Source organism: Orbicella franksi, chromosome 6 (assembly GCF_964199315.1).
Source record: "Orbicella franksi chromosome 6, jaOrbFran1.1, whole genome shotgun sequence".
In the NCBI taxonomy this organism is placed as follows: domain Eukaryota; kingdom Metazoa; phylum Cnidaria; class Anthozoa; order Scleractinia; family Merulinidae; genus Orbicella; species Orbicella franksi.
In genome coordinates, this window is record NC_138150.1 from 2,054,834 (window position 1) to 2,077,500 (window position 22,667).

The following is a 22,667-nucleotide window of genomic DNA, read 5'->3' on the forward strand; positions in this document are numbered from 1 at the left end:
AAATATTACAATTATTTAGCACGATATTGAACCTTAATTAAGCATAAAAACGAAAGAGTGAGAGACAACGTATGTTTATAACAAAGAGAAAACCAACACATGCAAAGAGAGAAATAAAGAACAATTATTCCCCGAAGTGGAGGTAAATATCCACTACTTTCACGGACACTGAGGTGAATGATTGTTTTAGTATATACCGCGCAAGTTGAATAATCAACCGATTGAAAATTTGCGTTATTTCTAACAATAAATGCGAAAAGGGAAGCAATTTTGTTTTTCTCCGTTTCCATCAGAGGTAAATAGTACCGATCTCGCCAATCAGAATGCAAAGAAAGCACTATTTACTCGTGTAGTATATAGTCAATATCAAAAGTTCCATATTACAGCTCTATACAGCCTAACAAATAAAAAAATCACCTAAATAAACTAACATGCTGACGAAGACTTTGATCACGTTGTAAAAATACCGAGAGACTGCCCCACATTACAGAAAACACAAGTTTAATATTCCCACCACTCAACCTGACACTTCCGTTTCATTGGCTGTTTTTATACTAGAGGACGCATTATCCGTCCAGAAGGATAATGCGTCCTCGCCGTTTTTATACTTAAGACGCATTATCCGTCTGGACGAACTTGGGCAAACAAAGACGGGCACAAGACGCATTATACGTCTACACGAACTATCCTTCGAAATGAAAAAAAAAATAAAAAAATAAAAAAATAAAAATAAAAACCACAAATGTTAGCCCAATTTCGTCCAGAAGGATAATGCGTCTTAAGTATAAAAACGAGCACTACGAAATAAATGAAATTATTTCATATTGTCTACCTTAAACAATCTATCACTTCAATTATTTCTTTTTATCTACAATTCGAATGTAACTAGTAAGTATTTGAGCAGCTTGTTCCCTAACGTTATCATCTAGTGCAAGAAACATTTCATTTCCCAGTCGAACCTTAGGTATCCGTTCTCTCTTTTCAGCGCTCCTCTTTTTCACACCGAGCTTTTCGTAAAAGGCAACAAGTTCATTTCGACAGCCTCCGATAACTTCCTTCACCCCGAGACTGGTAGCCACTTGGACCGCATACGCACACATACTCTTCCCCAGGCCATGACCGCGGAGCTCAGGCTTCACAACAAGGGCAGATAACGTAACGTTATGGATTGGGTTTAAGGAAGGCGGCTGAGATGGCTGCAGCTCGTTGGAGTGTTCCGCGCTCAACAATGATGGATCTAAACCAGCTACTTCCATGGACTGTTGAACCGCAGCCAGAGGAAGTCCCATTTTAAGCATCCTTAGAAATTTATTCAAATCAGGTGGCCGAGAGGAGGAAGTCTCGCGTAACACGCAGTGAGCAGCAACTTGCTTCACTTCATTACTGGAAGCCAAAGCCAGCAAATGGCAAGGAAGCGTATCACGCGATTCCTTCAAGCTTGACGTACGTACAAAGTTGGCTTCTTCGATACCCTCGGCAGTTAAGGGAACGGGCCATTCTGACGTCACAAGGGCTGATACCTCGTCTGTGTAATAGGGTACTTCGTGAAGTTTGTAGAGTTCCACATCGGTCATACGACGAACACGATGGCGGTTATACCACAGCAATGATACTGCTATGATCAAAATGCCTGAACCAAGAGGTACGCTGTAAAACACAAGTAAAAATGCACCGACCAGAAACACAGCGACAGCCAAAAACGCTTCATATTTATCATCTATCATTATACACCTGAACTTGGAACAAATGTCGCTGAAGGACAAGAATAAATGAACCTGCCAGGCGTAAGTCACTTTGATGTTGACGAGATACTTCTTTGTGCTTTGTTGGCTCCAAGTTCCTGGAAAGAAAAAGAAAATTGAACAGTCGATGAAAAAAAAAATGTCATTCAAGACTAAGACTGTCACCCCCATCTTCTAGTTCGTGAGTACATAATAACGCATTATCACGAGGGGAGAGATAACGAGGCGTAGCTGAGTTGATGTTTGTTCATATAAAACAAACGAGAGTTGTTTCATCGTTTCGAAAATGGCCTCGCAAACAAATAACGATCAATTTATATCGCAAATTGAACAGTTGTTTTCTGTTAAAGTACTCAGTTCCCATCTATCACACGATTTAAGAATGGCGTCAATAGTGGCAAACATGGCTCGAAGTCGTGTAGTCCATCTTTTCCGTTTCAATAAATACGGATGTAAGGCAAGTTGGCGGGAAAATCTTTGGTATCTGCAGACGACTGCATCGTGGCACGTGTACGCATTGCGGCCCTATCTGCCATGTGACATTGGCTGCAACGCGCTGGACCAACGCGTGAGCTTTTCAAATTCGCTACGGAGGTTGGTGATGAACTAAGAGCTACAAAAGTTTACTATTCCATATAATAACACACGAGGTTTTCATTTCTGCTCGTTAGCGACCCTCTTATAAAACGGAAATAACCTTTTGATGTTTCCTAGGGACGAGGTTGGGTAAATAAGAACTGTGCCTCGTTTTTTGCCTATGCACTGTGTTATATTCGCTGAAGAAGTGAAAGAAATCTTGCATCTCGTGATGCTTCATTCTGCGGGTTCCTCTGTGTATATCTGTGTATTTGCAATATTTTGCAACGATTGTGTGCGCGCATAAAGCAAGATTTTTCAATCTCTTGCATCTGCCCGAAAAAGAGCCTCGTTCAAGTGGTCTCCGCCGACCAGGATAAAAATTGCATGCGGTCTTCAATTCAATCAGTATAACTTCAATTCAAGAGCTTAACTCTCTTGTTCAAGTAGACATAATACATCTTTTGTCTACTTTTCCTGGAATAAATCAGACACTACTCTGACATAAACACGAACATTTTAAACATTGTATTGTCTTTGACCAGAGTTTTTAAGCTGCATGAGGTCTTCAATGCTACTCCAAGTCAAGAGCTTAACTCTTTTGTTCAAGTGGACACAATAGATGACAAAGATCTTTTGTAGCTTCTTCTGGAATAGAAGATACACAACTTCGATATAACACTACATTCAATACATTGTATTGTCTCTGACCAGAGAGTTTTCAAATGCAAATCGTATTATAAGACCAGTTGGGGGTTTTATAGACAGATATGAAAATGGCTAATTTAGGACATTTAGCAACTAAAGCTTTGTGGGCGGTTTAAATTATCAGTGGTATCTCACTGTTTGACACCATTGATGTTGATGCACAAGTTCTTCGGGCATGTTCAACACGAAACTTCTTGGGTCTGAAAACAGCAGCATCTTTATTTTTTAATTTCCTGGCTTGTCTCCGAAGGACAAGGAGAGTGCAACATTCGCTTTGCCACACGCAAGTTCAAACAAACATGTAAGATAGAGCCGGCGAGGTTCCAGTAACGGTAGACAAATGCTTTGAACCTTAGTACAATTTCAGTTAAGTCAGAACGAAAACAATACTTCTTTTGTATGCTTTGTCTACAGAGAAACTGCCCAAAGCTAACATAATTTACATTTCAAACTCCATCACAATATCGGCCAGAATTTTCCAAGGTAAAGTGTTCAAAACAAAGTTGGCGGCCTTCAAATAGTTACTAGTATGAAAGAGTCTGTAAAACGGCTTTGTGTGCGGTGGTTTGTAGACAGCGTTCTTTACCAGGTCATGATAGCGCAAAAGGATTGCTTACTGTAGACACTACAATGTTCAACACGAGATATCTTTCGCCGCCAGTTGCGTGCTTCACGTGTTTCATGAAATAATCTTTCTTTTAAAATAGCACTCAGTGTTCAGTTCACCCGTCTGGAGATGGGAGTGGTCTCTTTACAATTAAAAAAAGCAGACTGGAACATTGAAGCGAAATCGGCGAGGTTCACCGTAATGGCGTCTGTAGGAGCTTATTAGTGCATATAATGTTACCGTTTCGTAAAACCAAAGGTTGCATGCATGCGCATGTTCTCACGTAGCAACCACCATTGCAGACTCCCTGAGGCTAAAAGAACTTCCAGTAACCTGACCCCTGTCAATACACTGGCTGTAAATCTGCTCCCTATTTTATAATCTGCCTTAACGACACGAAAACAAGGAAAAAATATTGAGTCTACTGCAGGTAAAGACTATTATTGTTTCTCGCAGCTAAGAATATGTGAAACCGAGAGAAATAAGGGTTTAGGTCTTTTTGTAAGCTTCCTGATTTCGACATATCAATCTTCTGCCTATTAAAAGGGCCGGCGTCATTGAAAAAACTCAACTGACCGAAAAAATGGCCGAAATTTAGCATAACAAAATGATGAAAAATAAAGCATGTTTGCAACCCAAGTAGTTAGGTCATAACTAGTTGAGAAATATTAGTCTAAACTGTTTCTTACTTCCGAAAAATAAGTAACCGATACGTTAAAACATATTAAATTTTGCACATTTCTAGTATCCGGCTTACAGATGGCTCGAGAGATGGATAAAATTTAATCTTGAGCCTAATTAAAATAGTATCGAAGAGAGAACGTATTTCGATTATCCGTGGAAAGGGCCACAGGCACAACTCCATGCCATACATAAGCGTTCTCTCGACTTCCCAAAGTAAAGTTTGTATAAAAATATGTTGAAAATAGTCAGACCTTTTCCTGCGATGTAAAAAAATACCAGTAACAGTCTGTACCGTTAACTGTCCTCGCCCGAAAAAAATTAATACAACCAGTTTCCAAAGCCAGCTACAAAAAGCTCGAAAGACACGTGTGTGAGTTGACAATAAGAAATGGGTAAGTTTATTCCATGACTCCAAAAGCCTCAACAATGGAGAAAACGTGACCATAATGCTCATTTCATAACTAACTGAGAATTCTTAACTTGTAATTAATACCCTCATTTCCTGGATTAACAAGAGAATCAAACCTCGCGTGAATTAAAATTATTATTCTTTCCATGTTTACTCAAACTGGAGAAACCAGAGATCATTAATTCGTGATCCCATCCTATATCATTACAGCCCGGGGGGGCACCCTGTAAAACTTTGGGTAAGGGGGTGTGCTGCTGAGACACTGAAACCCTTTTCCTGTATTAGACCGTGATCAGCTTAATTTTGCTACTGTATTCTAGACTAGACACCAAAAACCCCTACCCTATCCGAGACTTGCTATTTTCAATGCAGAAACTTTATCACTATCGACGTCCAACATACGCTAACTAAAGCAATATCTTCAACAGTCACTTCCTAGTCTCAATTTTTACCCACATAGCATATATATGAGAGTACCCCCCTGCCCCCCTCCGCCCGGATTAAAAACCTCCGAAAAATAACAATATTCGCCTCGGACATCACGTTTAATACTTTGTTACAACTTTGAGAACACAAGCTAATAAAAGCTTGTAAAAGAATGGAATATTTAACAGAAAATCAGAAAACTTCACGTCAAGCTGGGTTAATTTCGGCGCCTCCCACTCTCAGACTGGTAATATACTTTCATCTTCGCAATCATTGAAATTCTTTGAAATTCCTTCTTCCACTCAAAGACTTGTTCTGTGAAAGCAAAATACACTCACCAAGGCAAAAATAAAAACCTTTTTTTATCTAAGATGAAAATTTGGAGTAAAAAAAATGGAGAGTAAACTTGAATGTTTTTTTTTATTTGCAATTCGATAGCTGAATTTTAGCATCCACTGTACAGCTGTTGACCTTTTATGTACCCCAGGCCCAAGTTTTGCCTCTAGGAATATCGCTCAATGAGATATTGCCCCGATATTGGCCCCTGAACATTATATATTTTAGCTTTGAAAAGAACCAACGTGATTACGTAATAATCACTAACTTGCTTCTTCCTCCCGTTAAGTCTTCTTACAAACTGGATTTTTGCCAAAAAACAGGAAGTTAGCAGATCAGAACGGTCTTTTGTTTCTGGACTCGAGCCTGAAAAAATTAGTGTCGCGTGGAGGGCCACAAGCACTTCGTGCATTTCCGGTGCCCTGGCCCCTTATTAGCTAATTGAACCCAGTCAAAACACACCAAAAAGTGCCTGATGATTGAACTTTGCAAAAAGAAACATAGTTTTTTTTTCCTGCTATTGAAAAATTCTCCTTGCAGGAATAAAAGCAACAAAGTCTTTCCAAAGTGAAAGTTTTTTTTTAAAAACTGCCAGGCGTTAAACGTTAACGTCACGATTCACGAGACTCACGAGGATGAAGTACGTCATTCACGAGAACCGGAAATGAGTAGCTCAAACTAAGACAAAACACCACAAATTTTTGTTTCTTAAAAAAGTCGCTTACCCGGTTGAAAAAAAATTAGAAATACATCCGAGAAATCAATCTTCTGCTCTCTCACGCTCGCATAAACAGTGTTTCTTTGAAGGAGTAATCTGGTATTTACACAACATGAAACCGGTTTTCAAATCTTGTTTCCAATGTAACGTCAACGAGTTATGTCAATTTCATCGCGCTGATTGGTTGTTTTTGGCTTCTGGAAGCGCTAGCCAATCACATAGCGCCATGGGGAGGGTCAGAGAGGGGCGGTGACTAGGCGTAGAACACGCAAAAGAGAGGCAATGTTTATTTATCAATTCTCGTGGTCGGCCACCGTGATTGTCGGTTGAGTTTTTCTTGACTTTCTAGTGAGATTTTGCGAGAAATTACCGTTTTGGATAGTCAGGAGAACAATCGATAGTCATGGCCGAAACCAAAGATCTAAATTTGACGTTTTCTGGGTGTGGATTCTTGGGAATCTACCATCTCGGAGTTGTGTCGTGCTTGAAAGAAAATGCACCCGCGCTTTTGAAGAGAGTAAAATGTTACGGTGGGGCAAGTGCCGGCTCTTTTGCCGCGATAGCCTTACTCTTAGACTTAAATGTCAGTGACAGTGCTGAATTTGTTATCAGGCTCGCCAAGCGAGCGAACTCTTTGACACTGGGGCCGCTTCATCCAAGCTTCAATGTGGTGAGAACACTTCGTAGATCATTTGAGAGGATCCTGCCGGATAACGCTCACGAACTCGCTAGCGGAAGGCTTCACCTGTCGCTAACAAGGGTTTCTGATCTGAAAAACGTTATTGTGTCTGAATTCTTCTCCAAAGAGGACCTTGTCGAGGTGAGTCGAATGTCTCGTAGTAGAATTTCGAAGGGATAAGGATCTGCTCGCGATACGCGATGGCGAAATAATGGCCATCTTGCATGACGTTTCAAGTTGGCGACGAGAAATTTGACTGATGCGGATGTGTGTACAGAAGGCGCGCGTGGTGTTAAGTTAATAGATAGCCTCTAGACTTTATTCTAGAAGTTGATAAAGAAGATCTATGCTTTCATCTGGCCACCAGTTCGAAGCTAGGAAAATTTAAATCGGCCAGCCGCGTGTTTTAACTGAACTTTTGTAATGTTGAGTTAATTACATTGCGCAATGGTGGTAATGTTCTTCCTCGAGGCTTCAAGCACGAATTTAACTCTGTGAAACTTGATATCAAAGAATACTAGGTTATTTCGCTTTTCTAAAGTAAAAGTCTGGAAGCTTTCATTCAACGTAGGGATGTTGTTTCGTGATGTTACCGTATATATGCCAAGATACCAGAAGCGCGTTTGTAAACTTGCATAATTCTATTGTCAGTTTGGTTTTTCTTGATAAATAATACAAACACTCATAGCGTCGCGTTTTAGACGAATTGTTTTGCTATTGGATAAAGTTTCCAGCTGGGGGACTGAAGGTTGAATTTTTTACTTTCTTTCCACATTTTATGGTATCATTTTCAATATTATTATGTGAAAAGCTAATACAAAGCTTGTATAGGACTACAGGGGCTAGGAGTAGCAGATGATTTTGCAACAAGGTACTAGTTGGAGGCTGTTTGCTCCTCTCAAGGTTCTCAAATTATTCATTTACATGCATATTGTTTGAGCTTATTTGGACATCATGCTGTAAACCTAGAGTACGTGGTTCCAGCAAAAAAAAAGAATGCAATCTCATGCTGAGACTAAAAGGAACTGCTATAGCGATTAGGGAAGTTATGAGTCAGCTACACAGCCAAACATTTTGTCTGATGCATTAAAATATTTCACAATAAAAGATGTTGCTATGTTTCACTGTCAATATACTGACAGCTACTTGTTGTAACGATGACGCAGCAACAGTTTGAAGCATTTTTTAAAATTCACACTTACCACCCGCCAAGGCCATAAATAGGTGTGCATTGTTCTCAACAGGAATCACTTCTCACATTGAATTGAATTCACAATGTTGGCGTATTGTGTGGCAAACAAAACTAAGGGATATTTTCGTAGCCTGCGGGCAATTTGAGGTTTCCACATTTCAAAGTCTTTATTTTTTGAAGTCTCTATTTTTGGCTTAATTCTAAGAATTTAAAATTTGGGGGGTGTGTGTATGTTTTCTTTATTTGTATGACTGAGTTTTGTTTTCAGTCATTTTTGGAACTTCCAGATTTGGCACGCCAGAACGAAACATTCTCTAACTTGAAATGATTAATTCACAACACCATACAGCTTTAATTTTTATCTTGTCCGGCACAGTCCTGATACAAACAGAGATTTTAATCACTTGCACAATCTGCCAATGAGCTGCTGTGAGGAGAAGCTAAGAACATGACCATATTAAATTCCATCGTGCAAATTTCACAGACACAATCCTTAGTTTTGTCATCAAGCTGGTGAAACCTGTTAAAACCAGTTAATATTAACTACCAGTGTTTGTTGACAATAACTTTCAAGTGTTGCATCAATAAATTTAGTTGCACAAAGTTGCATGATTATATTGTCTACTGCAATATGTGAATCCGACATCAGTTGATATTATCATCTTGGTCTTGACCTTGTAGCCACGGAATCTTAGTTATTGAATCTTAATCGCTAAATAAAGCCAATCTTAAATAGGTATTATAAGCACCAGAAAAATGATAATGGGTTCTTTATCTACAGCTTTGTGTAATATTTGGAATGGGTCATAGGCAAGCCATGTCTAAACAGCTTAGAGGCAAAAGAACGAGAGAAAAAAATATTAAACCTTACCTGAGTAATGGCTGATCTCTTATTCTTGTTGTAGGCGCTAATTGCAAGCTCTTATGTTCCTTTCTACTCTGGAATCCTTCCTGCAAAATTCAGGGGAAAGGTAAATAATAAATGTTTGTTTTTTCTATATCATTAAGTTGTTTGTTTACATTAAAATTCTTTCAGGTTCTACTTAGCAGGGATCAAGGGATAGGCAGGGAAGGGATCTAGACATCTTACAGCCCTGACCACTTCCCCCTCAGTCTGCAAAGTACATGTTTATCTACGTTGCAATGTTTTGTGTTATTTAAGATGGTACAGTGAAATGTATTTCTCAAACTCACTAAATAACATTCGTCAACTTCAGACAAGGGAAATCATGACCGTGACGGTGTTTGGATATCTGATCTTAATTAGCATAGATTTTTACGATTTTATTTCTCCTTTGTGTTTGATATATTACATCTAAGGTGTAGGTCGCACTAGAGTGAATTTTTTGTTTCTGGTCGGTCCAAATAACCCAAAAATATTGACACTGACCAATTTTTTGTGGGTTTGTTTCCGGTCACACATGAAGCCACACAACAAGGCTAAATTTGTGTGTAAACACTGATAAAATGCTATTGTAAACAGTACTGTGCATCCATTTTCTTAAATAAACACGCAGTTGACTTGTTTAATGAATTTTTGTTTTCTTTGGGCGATTTTGGAAAAATCTGCCTGCCCCACTCATACACTGCGGCATCTTTGATCTTTTTGGTCCGTTGACAAATTTTTCCAAATTTTGCTCATAGGGGTCGCATTAGGAAAAGCTCCAATTTGGCCCAATTTTTGGTAAAACAAACAGAATTTGCTCTAGTGTGACCCCCCCTAACTCTAGAAAACATTTGGAAAATATGTATCACAAGATAAATTGAAAACTGCCTTAACTGAATAAACACTGTACAATCAATGTATGTTGAGTTGAACAGTGCTGTTGTTTATAAACTAAGTTAAGAGATTTTATTAATATGTAACTGTGTGAATTTTTTTTTCAGTATTATGTGGATGGAGGCATTTCTGACAATCTGCCACAACACTTCAAAGAAGGAGATACCATTACAGTGTCACCATTTAGTGGTGAAAGTGACATCTGTCCCAATGACAGCTCATCAAACGATGTCCACATTGAGCTACGAAATACCAGCATGCAGTTTACACTTCAGAACCTGTACAGATGCTCCCGTGCATTCTTTCCTCCTCAGCCTGAGGTGCTGTTTGACATGTGCAGGCATGGCTACCGAGACACACTGAGATTTTTGAAGCAACATTGTAAGTGGACAGTGACGTTTTTCATAATTTTTGTACTTGTAGTTTTCATGCCAAAATAAAAACCAATGACAGAGTGAAACAGTTCAAAAAAGATTAATTTATCAACCGTTCATTGATTTAGATCCTAAAATGCTAAAGAAAGGGTCCATCAAGAGGCCGTCCATGTCTCAGTTCTTCCCTCCATCTTGGCCGAAGTCTGGTGATGCGGTGGACGGACTTGAAATCTTGAGAAGCAGTCCCATGTCACCCTACTCCACATGTAGTAGTGAAGAAGCAGATGTATTTACCAGCTCAGATAGTGATGATGCTGAAACTGACGAGTCCACAGAAATTGAGCAGGAAGGGGAATCCAAACTTACTATCAGTGAGTGGAGACATTTTCTCACTTCTTTCACTATAAGTACCTTTAGAAGCCTGCCTATACTTCATTCATTAGTTTAATTACATACACTTTGGTGGTGTACAATTAGCATTATTAACGTGGGAGGCATGGTAGTGTAACAAGTAGCATGTTAGATGTCATATTGAGCTGTCTGGCCACTTCCTGAAGCTTAATCCAGGTGTGCCCTGTTGGTATATGACTCTTATCTCAATACAGATGTATTTTACAGCTAGCATTTACATGAGCTATGCACAGAAACAAGCATACTAAAAACAATGTATAGAGAAATGGGTTTATTCTGACTGAACTAAAATGCACCTGTAATTAAATAATTTTTTGCTGATAATATACATAAATATAATACAAAAATCAATAGTCAGTTTGAAATAAACTAAGTTGCATTTTTATCAATTTCTTTTCCAGTTCTTCATCGTACAAGCGAAGCAGTAACAGAGGCAGAGCTCTGGTCTTGTTACTTCATCCGCAGAGTTTTCTGGGTGCTAAAGCTGGCAACGAAACCTTGTGTGATTTCCCTGAAACAAATCTCGCAACTTGCCAACATGTAAGGCAGCATCTGAATTACGCATGCTTTGGAAAAATATACTTTGTTGCTTCTACTCAGGATTTGTCCTTGCCGGTGAGAATTCTTAACACCTTCTTTTCTGTTCTCCAGCATTCTGGAATCATTGCCCAAAGTGGAAAAGACAGGAAATGAATATCTTGATGAGCTGTTATCTATGATTTACATGGTCATTCATACATACCAGGACAAGCACCAAGTACAGTGCTGGTCAGTATAGTAGATTACCTTATGTATTTAAATTGAACACTTCTAGTTCAACAACATTGCCGTAGTTAGTATTTTTTTACTCTGATGATTAAGCATTTGACTTTTTACTTAATGTAGGAAAACATGTGGACCAGCCATTGCAACAGGACTTCGACAGGAAGGTAAGGTGGTTTTGTGTTGTAGTATTCACTGTAGGGTAGACAAACTAATAGCCAAACATACCTAACCAAGATTGATATTATTCACTTTGATCTCAGTTAAAAATAATAGAGAAAAAAATTCTGAAACATCGCATCAGGTTGTGGGAAAATATAATTGTTGCAATGTTGTCCATGGTGCTGTACAAAAAAAGAAGGAAGCTTGATATTCCCCAATTTGATCTGAAAAGATTTCCATGTCTTTTTGCAGATGGTTCAGGAATTAGTTCAACAGATGAATCATCAAGTTCTGGTGACAATGCAATGTATTCCATCCCTGAAGAAGTGGAAGAAATTGGAGAAACACCGGCTTGTTCACTGATGCCCTTGAATTCAGATGATGAAAGTGACATTGAAGTTCTTGTGGGTCAATCTGCAGAGTGCTTACTGCAAAGTGTGATGAGATGGGAAGATGATGTTAGTGACAGTGCTTTCTTTTTGAGAACAAAGGAAGCAGGCAGTGATCGAAGCATAAATAAATCTGTGGGAAGATGGGAGTCTGAAGGAGGAGCTTGTGGAGAAGAGCCAGCGTCAGAGAGCCTTGATGATTATGTGGTTCTAGATGGGTATGAGAGTGATGTCGAATCTGAGTCAAGTGGCTATGATGAGCTGCACTAGAGCCTCTAACAAGACACTTTGGTGGTAGTGAGATCTAAGTTGAACTCCGCCTAAAAGATGAGCTGTCCTTGAGCCACACCCAACTTTGGTGTATGATTTGGACACTACACTGCAAATCAGAAAAAAAATGTGCAAATGATACTTGGGGAATGTTGCGTCACAAGGGTTAACCAATCCTATTTTATGATGAACTGCAAACCCTGATGGTACGCAGTAGTTCAACCTGTAATGTGAATGGCTTTGGCAAAGTTATCACATCAAAATTAAAACAAAGTGTTCATGTTGCTTGGGTTCAGACAGTAAGTTACAGTCCCCAATGTTAACTCTGACAAGCACAGCACTTCTGAACACTTGTAGTACAAAAGTTCTGACCATCAAACTTTATGCAATGAAAGAACTAGGGTGTGGCTCATGACAATTTCTGTGGTCTAAAGTAGGTCGTACACAGATCACGGGATAAACTATGCTTGCTAAGAAATGAGAAGCTGCTTCTTGAAAGGAGTAATAGAATTAATGTTACATAGTTGCCTGGTAGCTTGGAAAAGGTATATTAAGGAGATTTTTTTTTATCAATTTCAAGATAATTGGTTTTTTTTACCATCACATGCAGTAAATTACTGAATTACAGAAGATAAGAGGTATTTTAAGTGTCTTAAAGGAGACTGAGATCATGTAGTTTCCTTAGATGATAAATGAATAGTATCCACATGTACGAGTCCCTAAATTCTCGCATGTAACATTTTGAAGAAATAGATTGTAATAAATAGGGGGAATTAATATACAAGTCTTGGGACTTTAAGGGTTACAACTGATCTACAATTGTACATGAGACACATTATTTAACTATTTTTTTTATTACATGGAAAGTTTTAACTTATTCAAATGCAGAGAGTCTATCATTAGCCAGCTTTGGGTATGGCCGACATGCAACTTGTTATTAATGAAATGGCAGATGCATGCAGGCATGCAGTTTTAATCAAAGGAACAGAACATCTGTTCAACAAGGTTATTTACAAGAACATAAGATCTGATTACTATGGCAAAATTGTTTTGATATTTCCTCATCTTTATCTGAACAAAACAAACCAAGACCAGTTAAGTAAGAAGAATCTGTATGTGGACAATTCAGGACCTTATGCGTTTATACAAATGTACAGAACAAAATAATGAGGAGCCTTATGGCTGTTGTGCAAGCAAGTGGTTGCTGTAAAGTTAGGCGGCAAAACAGCTTGTAGAGGGTGCTTTTCATAGATATGTTGTTTTATCGCAAAATAGATTACAATTTTTCAACACGGATGGTCCATTCTGCTTGCAATCAAGTTCCATTAACTAGCTTTAAGAGAACATTTATTGAAACCAATAAGGAGAATTTTTTATGTTGGCATCTTGTACGGTGTTTGTAGATAGTATTGATGGATAAAACGGTTGTACAGAGATTTTTGAATTGGATGAAACACAGAGGAGCGGTTTAGTTTGGAATTGTACAAATTTATTTTTATTATGGTATTTTAGTGTAATGTTATATTGTAAAAGACTATAATTACTTGAATTTCAATTTTCACGTGCAGCAATTTAATATTGCCTTGAAAATTAGTTATAGCATCACTTAATATTAATTTACTAGTTTATTTTATACAGATTAAATTAAATATCAAAAGCTAGTATTTTCATGTGATGTCAATGAACAGGTATGTTTGTCAAATTGTGTTTTATAGACAATAAAAGAGAGAATAATTTGAATCAACTGTTGAAGAGGTATATGTGTTGAAAGACGCGTCTTACCCCGATAGAAGCCATAAATATAGGATTTGTTTCTGAAATAAGGCTGTTAAGTTTCCCTTTTTGGGGTCCTTTTTGGTTTGAAACACTCTACAATAAACTACTGGAGGAAGATGTTTATTTCCTCTTTCTAGAAACGGACAACATTTTGCTCGCGAGGGCATATTATGCAACCGTGATTTGGATTCTAATGTGTCGGATGTCCCAGAGGGAACCCCCTAATCCCTCTGTGAGTGTAATGCCAAAAAGGTACCGATTGCCACGCAGATATGAATAACCCGCAGGCTGCTGCTCTCCCATAGGGGAATTTTACCTTAATACTCCTTCCAAACCCACAGTCCCAGGTGCGAAAACCCAAAATCTAAGTCTTTAGCTTAGATAATTCAGATTATTCCGCTGATAGGTGGGAGCTTCGGGAGTTCTGGGGTTTTCAGTAACTTTGAGGCCACCCAGGTCAGCTTTTGAGGTTTGAGATTCGCGCCTTTTTTGACCGGAAGTTCAGGTGACCAGTCAGACGCGAAACGTGAGGGTCGCTGAAGGTGATTTCCGGTAACATGCGCAAACATGATGTCACAATCGCCAGAATCAATGACGAGCAAAATTTTTTTTTGTTAACAAAACTGGCAGTAGCTCTAGCAGAATATTTCTGAGAGATGGAAGATACTCAAGACTTGAACCTTACTTTTTCCGGCTGTGGATTCTTGGGAATGTACCATATCGGAGTGATGTCTTGCCTCAAACAAAACGCCGCCGGCTTTTTGAGAAGGGTGAAATGTTTCGGCGGAGCGAGCGCAGGTGCCTTTGCCGCTGTAGGTCTTATCGTTGACTTGGACATTAGCGAGGTCGCCGAGTCAGTTATTAGACTCGGAAAGAGAGCAAAGTCTCTTTCATTAGGACCACTTCATCCGAGTTTTGAGATAGTCAGAACTATTCGGAGAGCTTTTGAAAAAATGCTACCAGAAAACGCACATGAACTTGCCAGCGGCAGATTGCACATTTCATTGACCCATGTCCCAGATTGTCAAAATGTCATTATATCCGAATTCTACTCCAAAGAAGATCTTATTGAGGTAAGCTACGTTTGATTTTCTTTTAATAAGAACAAAATCTAATCTGTGATTCTATCAACCTGTTACAACGAGTTTGTCGTAAACTTATAAGCTTTTTCTAGTAAGCTTATTTATTTTTGATACTCATATTGACCACACAGATAAATCGCACAAATGCACATGTAGTTTTTTTTTTAATGGGGCTTGTTAAGTTTCCAGGGGGACTTTCTTATTGTGCAGGAACGCAGACAAGCTTACAAACAAGCATTCATAAGTCTCCATTCCTTTCGAAGTTTCTTTTGGCTAACAAATTCTTTTTTAAGGAGGCTGTTAATGATTTATGGTTTGTATTTGCTGTATTTACATAACGACAATTTGTTGATCAATTATTCATCACTTTGCGGCTTGTCAAAGCTAAGCCAAGCCAAGAGTCTAGTAAAGGTCAGTAAATAGCGCGCTTTCGTGGGAGAGTTAGGGGAGGGGCAGTTCTTTGCCATAGCATTTTTGTTATCTTGTTATTAATTACATCAATATTATTGATGTTCACAGTTTTTCAGTCCATAAATAACGCATTAATTTCCCTTATGTGCAGGCATTAGTAGCAAGTTCTTATGTGCCATTATATTCAGGAATCTTTCCAGCAGTGTTCAGGGGAAAGGTAATTTTTCAACACCTTCTCAGTTAACAGTTTTCCTGGTCTTGTTTTTGCAAGTTACTAGTCCAGCTATTTGCCAGGCAATCACCGACAAGAATATTTTGTTATTATTATTACCATTGTTCTTGATTAATTTTTAACTGACTTACATACAAAAAAGGGGCTGCTCCGCCCTCAAGGTTTTGAAAGCACTAGGTAACTTAAGTTCTCACAAACATCCTCATGTTACACATAGAGATGCCCATACCACCTTAAAAAATTCAACACCCAGAGATCACCAATAATTTTGCATGAAAATCAATCAAAATGAGTGTAGAAATACATACTTAAAGCTCTTTCCTTCATACTGGTATTCAGTAAATTTTTTTCTTCTCACTATCAAAATGTCTTTTTTTTTTCACCTTTCACAGTACTACATAGATGGAGGGATCTCTGATAATCTTCCTCAGCACTTCAAGGAAGGAGAGACCATCACAGTGTCACCATTCTGTGGTGAACATGACATTTGTCCAAAGGATGTTTCATCGAATGACGCTCATATTGAACTATGCAACACCAGCATGCAAATCACCAGCAATAACTTGGAGAGATTGACATATGCATTGTTTCCTCCTGATGAAATAGTGTTGAGCAATATATGTCGGCAGGGGTACAGGGACACACTGAGATTTTTAAAGGAGCACTGTAAGTTTTTATCAGCTAGTTGGCAAAGTTTTATGCCAGTTTATCATTGGCTTAATCTCTTACAAATATATCAGTGTCATTACATTTGATCAAAAGGCATTGTAAAAGTTTTTTTTGAGATGCTTGGCAAATACATAAAGATTATCATGTTCATTTTATAAGTATTTAGGAGAATCTGGATCAAACAGTCTGAGTTCAGGCTTTTTTTTTCTTACGCAAGACAAAGTCTAAATGGGTACTTCAGAAAATGATTAGCACAAGGTGATCTCCTTATATACCAGACACTGGACCACTTTGGCTCAATAAGAATCTGTAGATTCAACTGATTTTTTTTTTCCAGATCCTAATAGGCTAACAAAGGAGGCAGTGAGAACTGCCTCCATGGCCTTGAATCTTCCACCATGCGACAATAATTTGTCTGCTTCTTGTCAAGAAACAAGCTTCAGTCGTCAAACTAGCTGCAGTTCACAAATATCGTCAAACTGCTTCTCCTGTAGCTATAGTGACATTGAAGTTTATTCAGGATCAGAGAGTGAAACAGAGACTGATGAGGAAGGGGAATCACAACTTTCCATGAGTGAGTGGCAATAATCATTTTTTTTAAAGAACAACAACAACAACAACAACAACAACAACAGAGTCTGAATTCAGCTAGAACGTAGATAGAGGTGCTGTAATGGTGCTACATTTTATTTACAAGTATAACTCTGACTATAAATTTTATTGGTAAATAAGAGCTGGGTACTGATTTAATTATCTATTACATTGAAATTTACCACTGATGAAGGCTGAGAATTTTGAAAGAGGAATTTTGGAGAACTTTGAGGTCCTTTCCTTGAATAGTATCATATAGAACCCAACTATTGTAAGGAAAGTTTCTCTTGTTTTAACTCTTAAGTACAATTCCCTGCTAGTAAATATATAAATTTGAAAATAAAACAGTATAATATATTTATTTCATGTTGTTGGTATGGTGGTACAGTGTGCCATCATGATTGACAATGTAACTGCATTGTGTTGATGATGTGTAGGCACATCACCTTATGTCAAATTATTTAGCTTTTGAGGTCACTCTATCTGTTACAGTATGTGTATTGTATTAATTCATTAGGTCTCTTGTTTCTTTTAAACCTGCAGTACTGGTCCGTGCCAATGAAGCTGCCACAGAACGAGAGCTTTGGTCGTGCTTTTTACTTCGCAGATCATTTTTTGTCTTGGATGTCTTTACAAAGCCATGTGTCATTACTATCAGACAAGTCTTGGTCATGCTCAAAATGTGAGTTTAATCTTATTTTACCTCTTACATTTCCAAGAATAACAAATTATACATTATTATCAATGCCTTTAGTACTGCATACAGAGAACAAAATAATAAATATTATGAAGTACTATTAGTTGGATTAATAATGTACAACCCATTTCAAATACATGTAAAAACAATAATATTATATTAAAGCAGAGGATACAACAAGGTTAACTAGATAGCAAAAGATGTTAACCAAGCCTGCAAATAACAGTCGGTCATCGGCCAATTGTCCAGTAAATTTGAGGTTTTGACAGGTAAAAGCTTAGCCTGGTCGGACACTCTGACCAGGCATTTCTGCTAAAATGAAAAATATTTTAACTGGAAATTTGTGGCCGAATATGGGACAAGTTATTTTTTTATACTGCCACGCAATACTACGTAAAAAAGCTTTGTTATTGGTTTTGTTTTTTATTACAATTCTAAGAATTTTTATCACGCGCAGTGCGTCGTCTCTCTGGCCCTATACCCACATAGGGTTATGGTTGAAGAAGAAGAAGTGCGTCATATCAAATGTTATAATTATGTCGAATTGTAAACACATCACATCAGCGCCACTATCCCTACATGTTAATTTACGCATTTTGCAGTGGCGCTGTGAAAGATCGTGAAGCCCCATTTAGTCTGAATTACATTCATCTGAAAAACTACGAAAAACTGAGGTCTTATGTAGTTACTCGTTGTTTGTTGCTACCAAGTGTTGTGGAATTAATTTTCAGTCGTAATGCATTGACCCGATTATAATGGTATGGAAATTGAATACACAGCCCAAATACTCATGTTTCGTTTATCTGAATGCAACCGCTTTCAAAAACTTTAAAACCTCTAAAACATAACCAAATGTTTTTCTGGTCCGTATGATCAAAAATCAGTTTAATTTTTAACTCTTATAGGTTTTTTTTACGTCTGTCAGTGTGGTTGAAATATAGTTTCCGTACCACAGAAATGTTTTTATGAAAAGTGTGAATGTACAGATTAGTCACGCTTTATAGTCACAACCACCTCCAATTCCACATTTTAAATAATTACGCAAATTTTTTATTCAATTGACCCCAAAAACATCTGGAGGAAACTTGCTTTCAGGAAAAGTGTAAGAATTCATTTCAGCCAATTTTCAAGTCTCTGAATGTCCACGCGGGAGATTGTTTCATCCCTTTTCCTGTTTTCCTCGTTACGTTGGAAACGCTTGTGTGACTAGGGGTATAAACGTTTGTAAATTTGTCAATTTTCAACAGGTAAAATAATACCAGAGGTAATGTAAAGGTCCCCTTGCAGGTGCTAGTAGCGATTTTACACTCAGTTGACTTATAAGCTTTTTGAATTTACAACCAATATTTTGGCGAAGAGTCTACACTGAAATACCAAAATGTCTTAAATGTCTCTTTTTAATTTCTAATGAGAAAAAAATTTTTTTTGTCCGACCAGACTGGCTTTTTGTCAGGTCAAAACATGGCCTTGTCCTGACAAATGACCTGCCCACAGATAAAAATTATTTGCAGGCTTGTTAACAGTTACAGAATTATGCTTACATACATGTATACAATTTTTCAATGTACCATGCTTTTTTGGCCTTTTTCTCTCTGTTTTTTTGTGACCATTGAGGAGACAGGAAACCCTTTACACAGACTATGGTAATGAGATTTGGTTGGAGTATAGACTTTTTTGAAATCCGTTTTGGCTTTGAGGTCTAGTCACTCTGAAATGAGACAAGTTTATGTTACATAACATTTGAGCACAATTTTGTGTAAATATTGCTTTTCAGATTTTTGAAATCACTGACCAAGTTAGAAAAGACAGGAAACTGGTATTTTGATGAGCTGCTGTCAGTCCTCACCACAATGTTCCACACCTATGAAGATAAGCACCGAGTATTGGTAAGACAAGGGTATGTCAAACTTTTCTCCTTTAATTGCCAAATTGATCATCATTATTATAGTGTCTCCAGATCAAGTGTACTAAAGGCACCTACAGTCAAGTCTCGATCGATACCCTTGATCGACCCTCAATCAACATCTTGATCAACACTTGATTGACATCTCAGTGGACATCTCTGTCGACAGTCAGTTGAGAGTCAGGCAATTTGCCATTGAGTGTGGATTGATACATATGAGTTGGATGACACTCTGCTAACCATCAAACAACTGTTGCTTGAGTGTTGATCAACATGATGATCAAGTGTCAACCGAGTATCAATCGAGTTGTCGATCAAGTGTCGATTGAGATGTCGATGGAGTCTCGATCGAGAGTCAATCGAGGGTATCAATCGTCCCTTGAATGTGGATGCCATGATCCGTTTCTCCAAGCCTAATCAATACATATAATCAAGAAAGTTAATGAGAATTAAGATATTAAAAACTGATAAACTTCTGGATCCTGTCTTGGACAATCACCAAATAGTCCAAACTAGTTGTGTTAAAGAAACAGAGACAAAGGTTGGAGTTGAAAATGCCAAGAACTGAAAAATTTAAACAGGCAAGCTCTTTTAGGATTTTTTTTTCTGAGAAAGAAATATTGTTAGTCAAAAATAGCTATTAAAAACCATACACTTTCTTTTAACCAAATATTAATTAATCAACCACTGGAAAAATGATGCCTTATTTGAGTTACATCTTATATACATAATAATTGGTTAGCATATAATTATATTTAAATCTAAACTTGGCTTCTTTTACTAGGAAATCTGAATTACCAATCACAGATCTTTCAAGAGGAGGTCAGACATAATTTACAAAGTAATTTAGACTACAACTCGTGCACTCATTGTAAATTTAAGTTGATCGTGCTGTGAAATGCTGTCATTACCATTGTGTCTTATAGCAAACTGATGTACCCATGATGACTGAATTCATTAGCACAGTCACCTTTATTTATTGGTGAACAAACCACTCAAGGAACCACCTGCATGGGGGTGCATTGGGGGTGGGTTAAACGAGGAAGGAAAGTTAATTAAAAATGTGTGGAGTCAAAGTATACATATGGACAGGGACCCAAAGTAGAGAAAAACTATAATAATATTCTTACTAATATTTTTCTTAACAGCTCATGGATCATTGCTTACTTTATCTAAGTGGACACAAAAACTTAATGATAATTCTAGGAGTTTCAAAGCAAGGTGCTGTTGTACCTCAGAAGGTCTGTCTACTTTTACTTGTGAAGAGTACATAGTAGATGTCAGAAGTAATGCATGTAAGTTGGTCATGGATGCGGATGACAGCAGTGATGACAGCTTTCCTTTGAACACCAACACTTTGCACAGGGAACTGCAAGAGTGCCTTGCGGAAACCATAAGCATGATGGAACGTCATGTTGGTGACAGTTATACAGGAAAGGAATTCAACAATGAAAAGGATGAAAGCAAAAGTAATTCATGTGGTGCAGTTAGGGCTGTGGGTGAGTCAGATGGTGCTAAGTGTCTGGCTGTTGATGACTGTGATGCGTATGTGATTCTTGAAGGATTTGAGTGACACTTATGACTTTGTCTAAAAACGTTATCATTACTATATTTAAAAGGAATCCATATTTATTGCGCTTAAAGTGCATTTTTCCCTTGAATTCTGCAAGTAAAGTACATGTACTTTACCTATAAAACTTGAAGTTGAAGAAAGGGCCTGGATTACCCTTAAAAAATTATGTATAAATTTAATGTGGATAATTTGGTACCTCAATTGTAAGAACTTACTTGTTATACTGGTAAAGGTACATGTAACTTACATAGATGATGAGTAAATAAGACGGTCATCAAAATGGATGAAATTGAATACCTATATCAGAAATACTTTGTCATAATTAATTCCAGTTTTCTATCATTTGTTCATTTTTGTTCTCTGAAGAGTCAGTTCAATTCTTTTGATACTTCACTGTTAAATAATACTATTACTATTATTTTCCCAAATTATTGAATACAATAACAAAGTGTTAATAGTATTTATTACTGATGAATGGATCCAAAGCACAAAATGTAAAATTATGTGCATGCCTTTGTTTCAGCCGATCTGCATATCTTTGTTCCATATTTAATTTGCAATAACAGTTACTATGTAATGAATGCAGTTTCAAAGTTCTCTTTACAAATGATGAAATTATTTGTGTTTACAGGTTTAGTATACAGTAAATATTGCAAAATTATACTGAATTTTACAAAGCATGAACCTAAACTAAATAATCATCTTGATGAAAGAAACTTCACAAATCTTGGTAATGTGGTGTTATCATGAGGTTTTCTGTAAACATTAATAAATGTGAACTATTTATGACCCTAGGAATCCCCTAGGCTTAATCAGAATCTAATTTCTGCTAAGTTATGCTTCAGCCAAATGTGATCTCACAAGGCAGTGCGCAGTTCATCAACTAGCGTTGTAAGATATTTCTAAGGAGGCCAGTACATGTAAGGCGCGAAGTATTTCTAAATTCAGTTCTGTCATATTTTGATTAAAAAACTTCATAATTTAATTTTCTAAGGTATGTGTTATAGGTCAAATGACAATTAATGACATTAATGGTTGAATGCCCAGTGGTATGTCATTTGTGACTGTCTGAATAAATCTTGGGATTGTTTCGAAAACAGTGTGGTTTGAGTGAATGTTATTATTTTTTTTAACTTCATCCTTTTTTGATATGGTAAAACAAAATACTACAACACCCAAATCATTTTGCGGAGGTCTGGGAACAAGAATGGCTTACCTTGACATCATGACGATATAGTCAGTTGCAAGCACTACATGTATAGCAATGGCAAGCATATTGTTAGAAAAGGTAAACACTGATGATATATCATTTTCAGGTGGTTTTTTATAGCTGCTCTGTTCTCAAACATTTTGTCAGGGTCCTGTTTCTCGCATAAATTTTAACAAAATTTGTGTGTCTCATATACTTTTTCTAAAAGATGTATTCATAACTTCTCAAATCAAAGTTGTCTTTTCTCACACCATGCACTAATAGGCCCTTTGCAGCTAAGCCATCACGGGACCTACTT

General features: G+C 37.5%; 3 protein-coding genes across 3 annotated transcripts in view; 2 read left to right on the plus strand and 1 right to left on the minus strand.

Moving 5' to 3' along the window:
- Positions 1–284: 284 nt before the first annotated feature.
- Positions 285–8,990, minus strand: LOC145490240 (uncharacterized). The gene is made up of 2 exons (XM_081469364.1): positions 8,949–8,990; positions 285–1,840 (listed from the first exon to the last, which is right to left on the minus strand). The coding sequence occupies exon 2, from the start codon at positions 1,722–1,724 to the stop codon at positions 855–857; it is 870 nt and encodes a 289-aa protein (XP_081325490.1). The 5' UTR covers positions 1,725–1,840; positions 8,949–8,990; the 3' UTR covers positions 285–854.
- LOC145490235 (uncharacterized) lies at positions 6,075–12,577 on the plus strand. The gene is made up of 8 exons (XM_081469357.1): positions 6,075–7,026; positions 8,983–9,048; positions 9,965–10,238; positions 10,360–10,602; positions 11,044–11,182; positions 11,294–11,410; positions 11,528–11,571; positions 11,819–12,577. Exons 1-8 carry the CDS (start codon positions 6,610–6,612, stop codon positions 12,223–12,225), a joined length of 1,707 nt encoding a protein of 568 aa, XP_081325483.1. The 5' UTR covers positions 6,075–6,609; the 3' UTR covers positions 12,226–12,577.
- Positions 12,578–12,686: 109 nt separating this feature from the next.
- The window catches only part of LOC145490246 (uncharacterized), a 10,530-nt gene continuing 549 nt past the window's right edge, over positions 12,687–22,667 (plus strand). The window contains exons 1-8 of the mRNA XM_081469369.1: positions 12,687–15,074; positions 15,646–15,711; positions 16,119–16,392; positions 16,733–16,969; positions 17,530–17,668; positions 19,458–19,580; positions 20,371–20,408; positions 20,735–22,667. The exon at positions 20,735–22,667 is cut by the window's right edge and continues 549 nt beyond it. Coding sequence (XP_081325495.1) covers positions 14,658–15,074; positions 15,646–15,711; positions 16,119–16,392; positions 16,733–16,969; positions 17,530–17,668; positions 19,458–19,580; positions 20,371–20,408; positions 20,735–21,159 — 1,719 coding nt within the window. The 5' untranslated portion in view covers positions 12,687–14,657 and the 3' untranslated portion in view covers positions 21,160–22,667. The remainder of the gene's footprint in view (positions 15,075–15,645; positions 15,712–16,118; positions 16,393–16,732; positions 16,970–17,529; positions 17,669–19,457; positions 19,581–20,370; positions 20,409–20,734) is intronic.

What these genes read in the sequence shown, in the direction of transcription:
- LOC145490240 (XM_081469364.1), bottom strand. Translation starts at nt 1,724, where the DNA reads ATGATAGATGATAAATATGAAGCGTTTTTGGCTGTCGCTGTGTTTCTG.
- LOC145490235 (XM_081469357.1), top strand. Translation starts at nt 6,610, where the DNA reads ATGGCCGAAACCAAAGATCTAAATTTGACGTTTTCTGGGTGTGGATTC. An exon ending in CTGCAAAATTCAGGGGAAAG is followed by an intron (nt 9,049 to 9,964) that starts GTAAATAATAAA and finishes TTTTTTTTTCAG; the next exon opens with TATTATGTGGATGGAGGCAT. An exon ending in AAGCACCAAGTACAGTGCTG is followed by an intron (nt 11,411 to 11,527) that starts GTCAGTATAGTA and finishes TACTTAATGTAG; the next exon opens with GAAAACATGTGGACCAGCCA.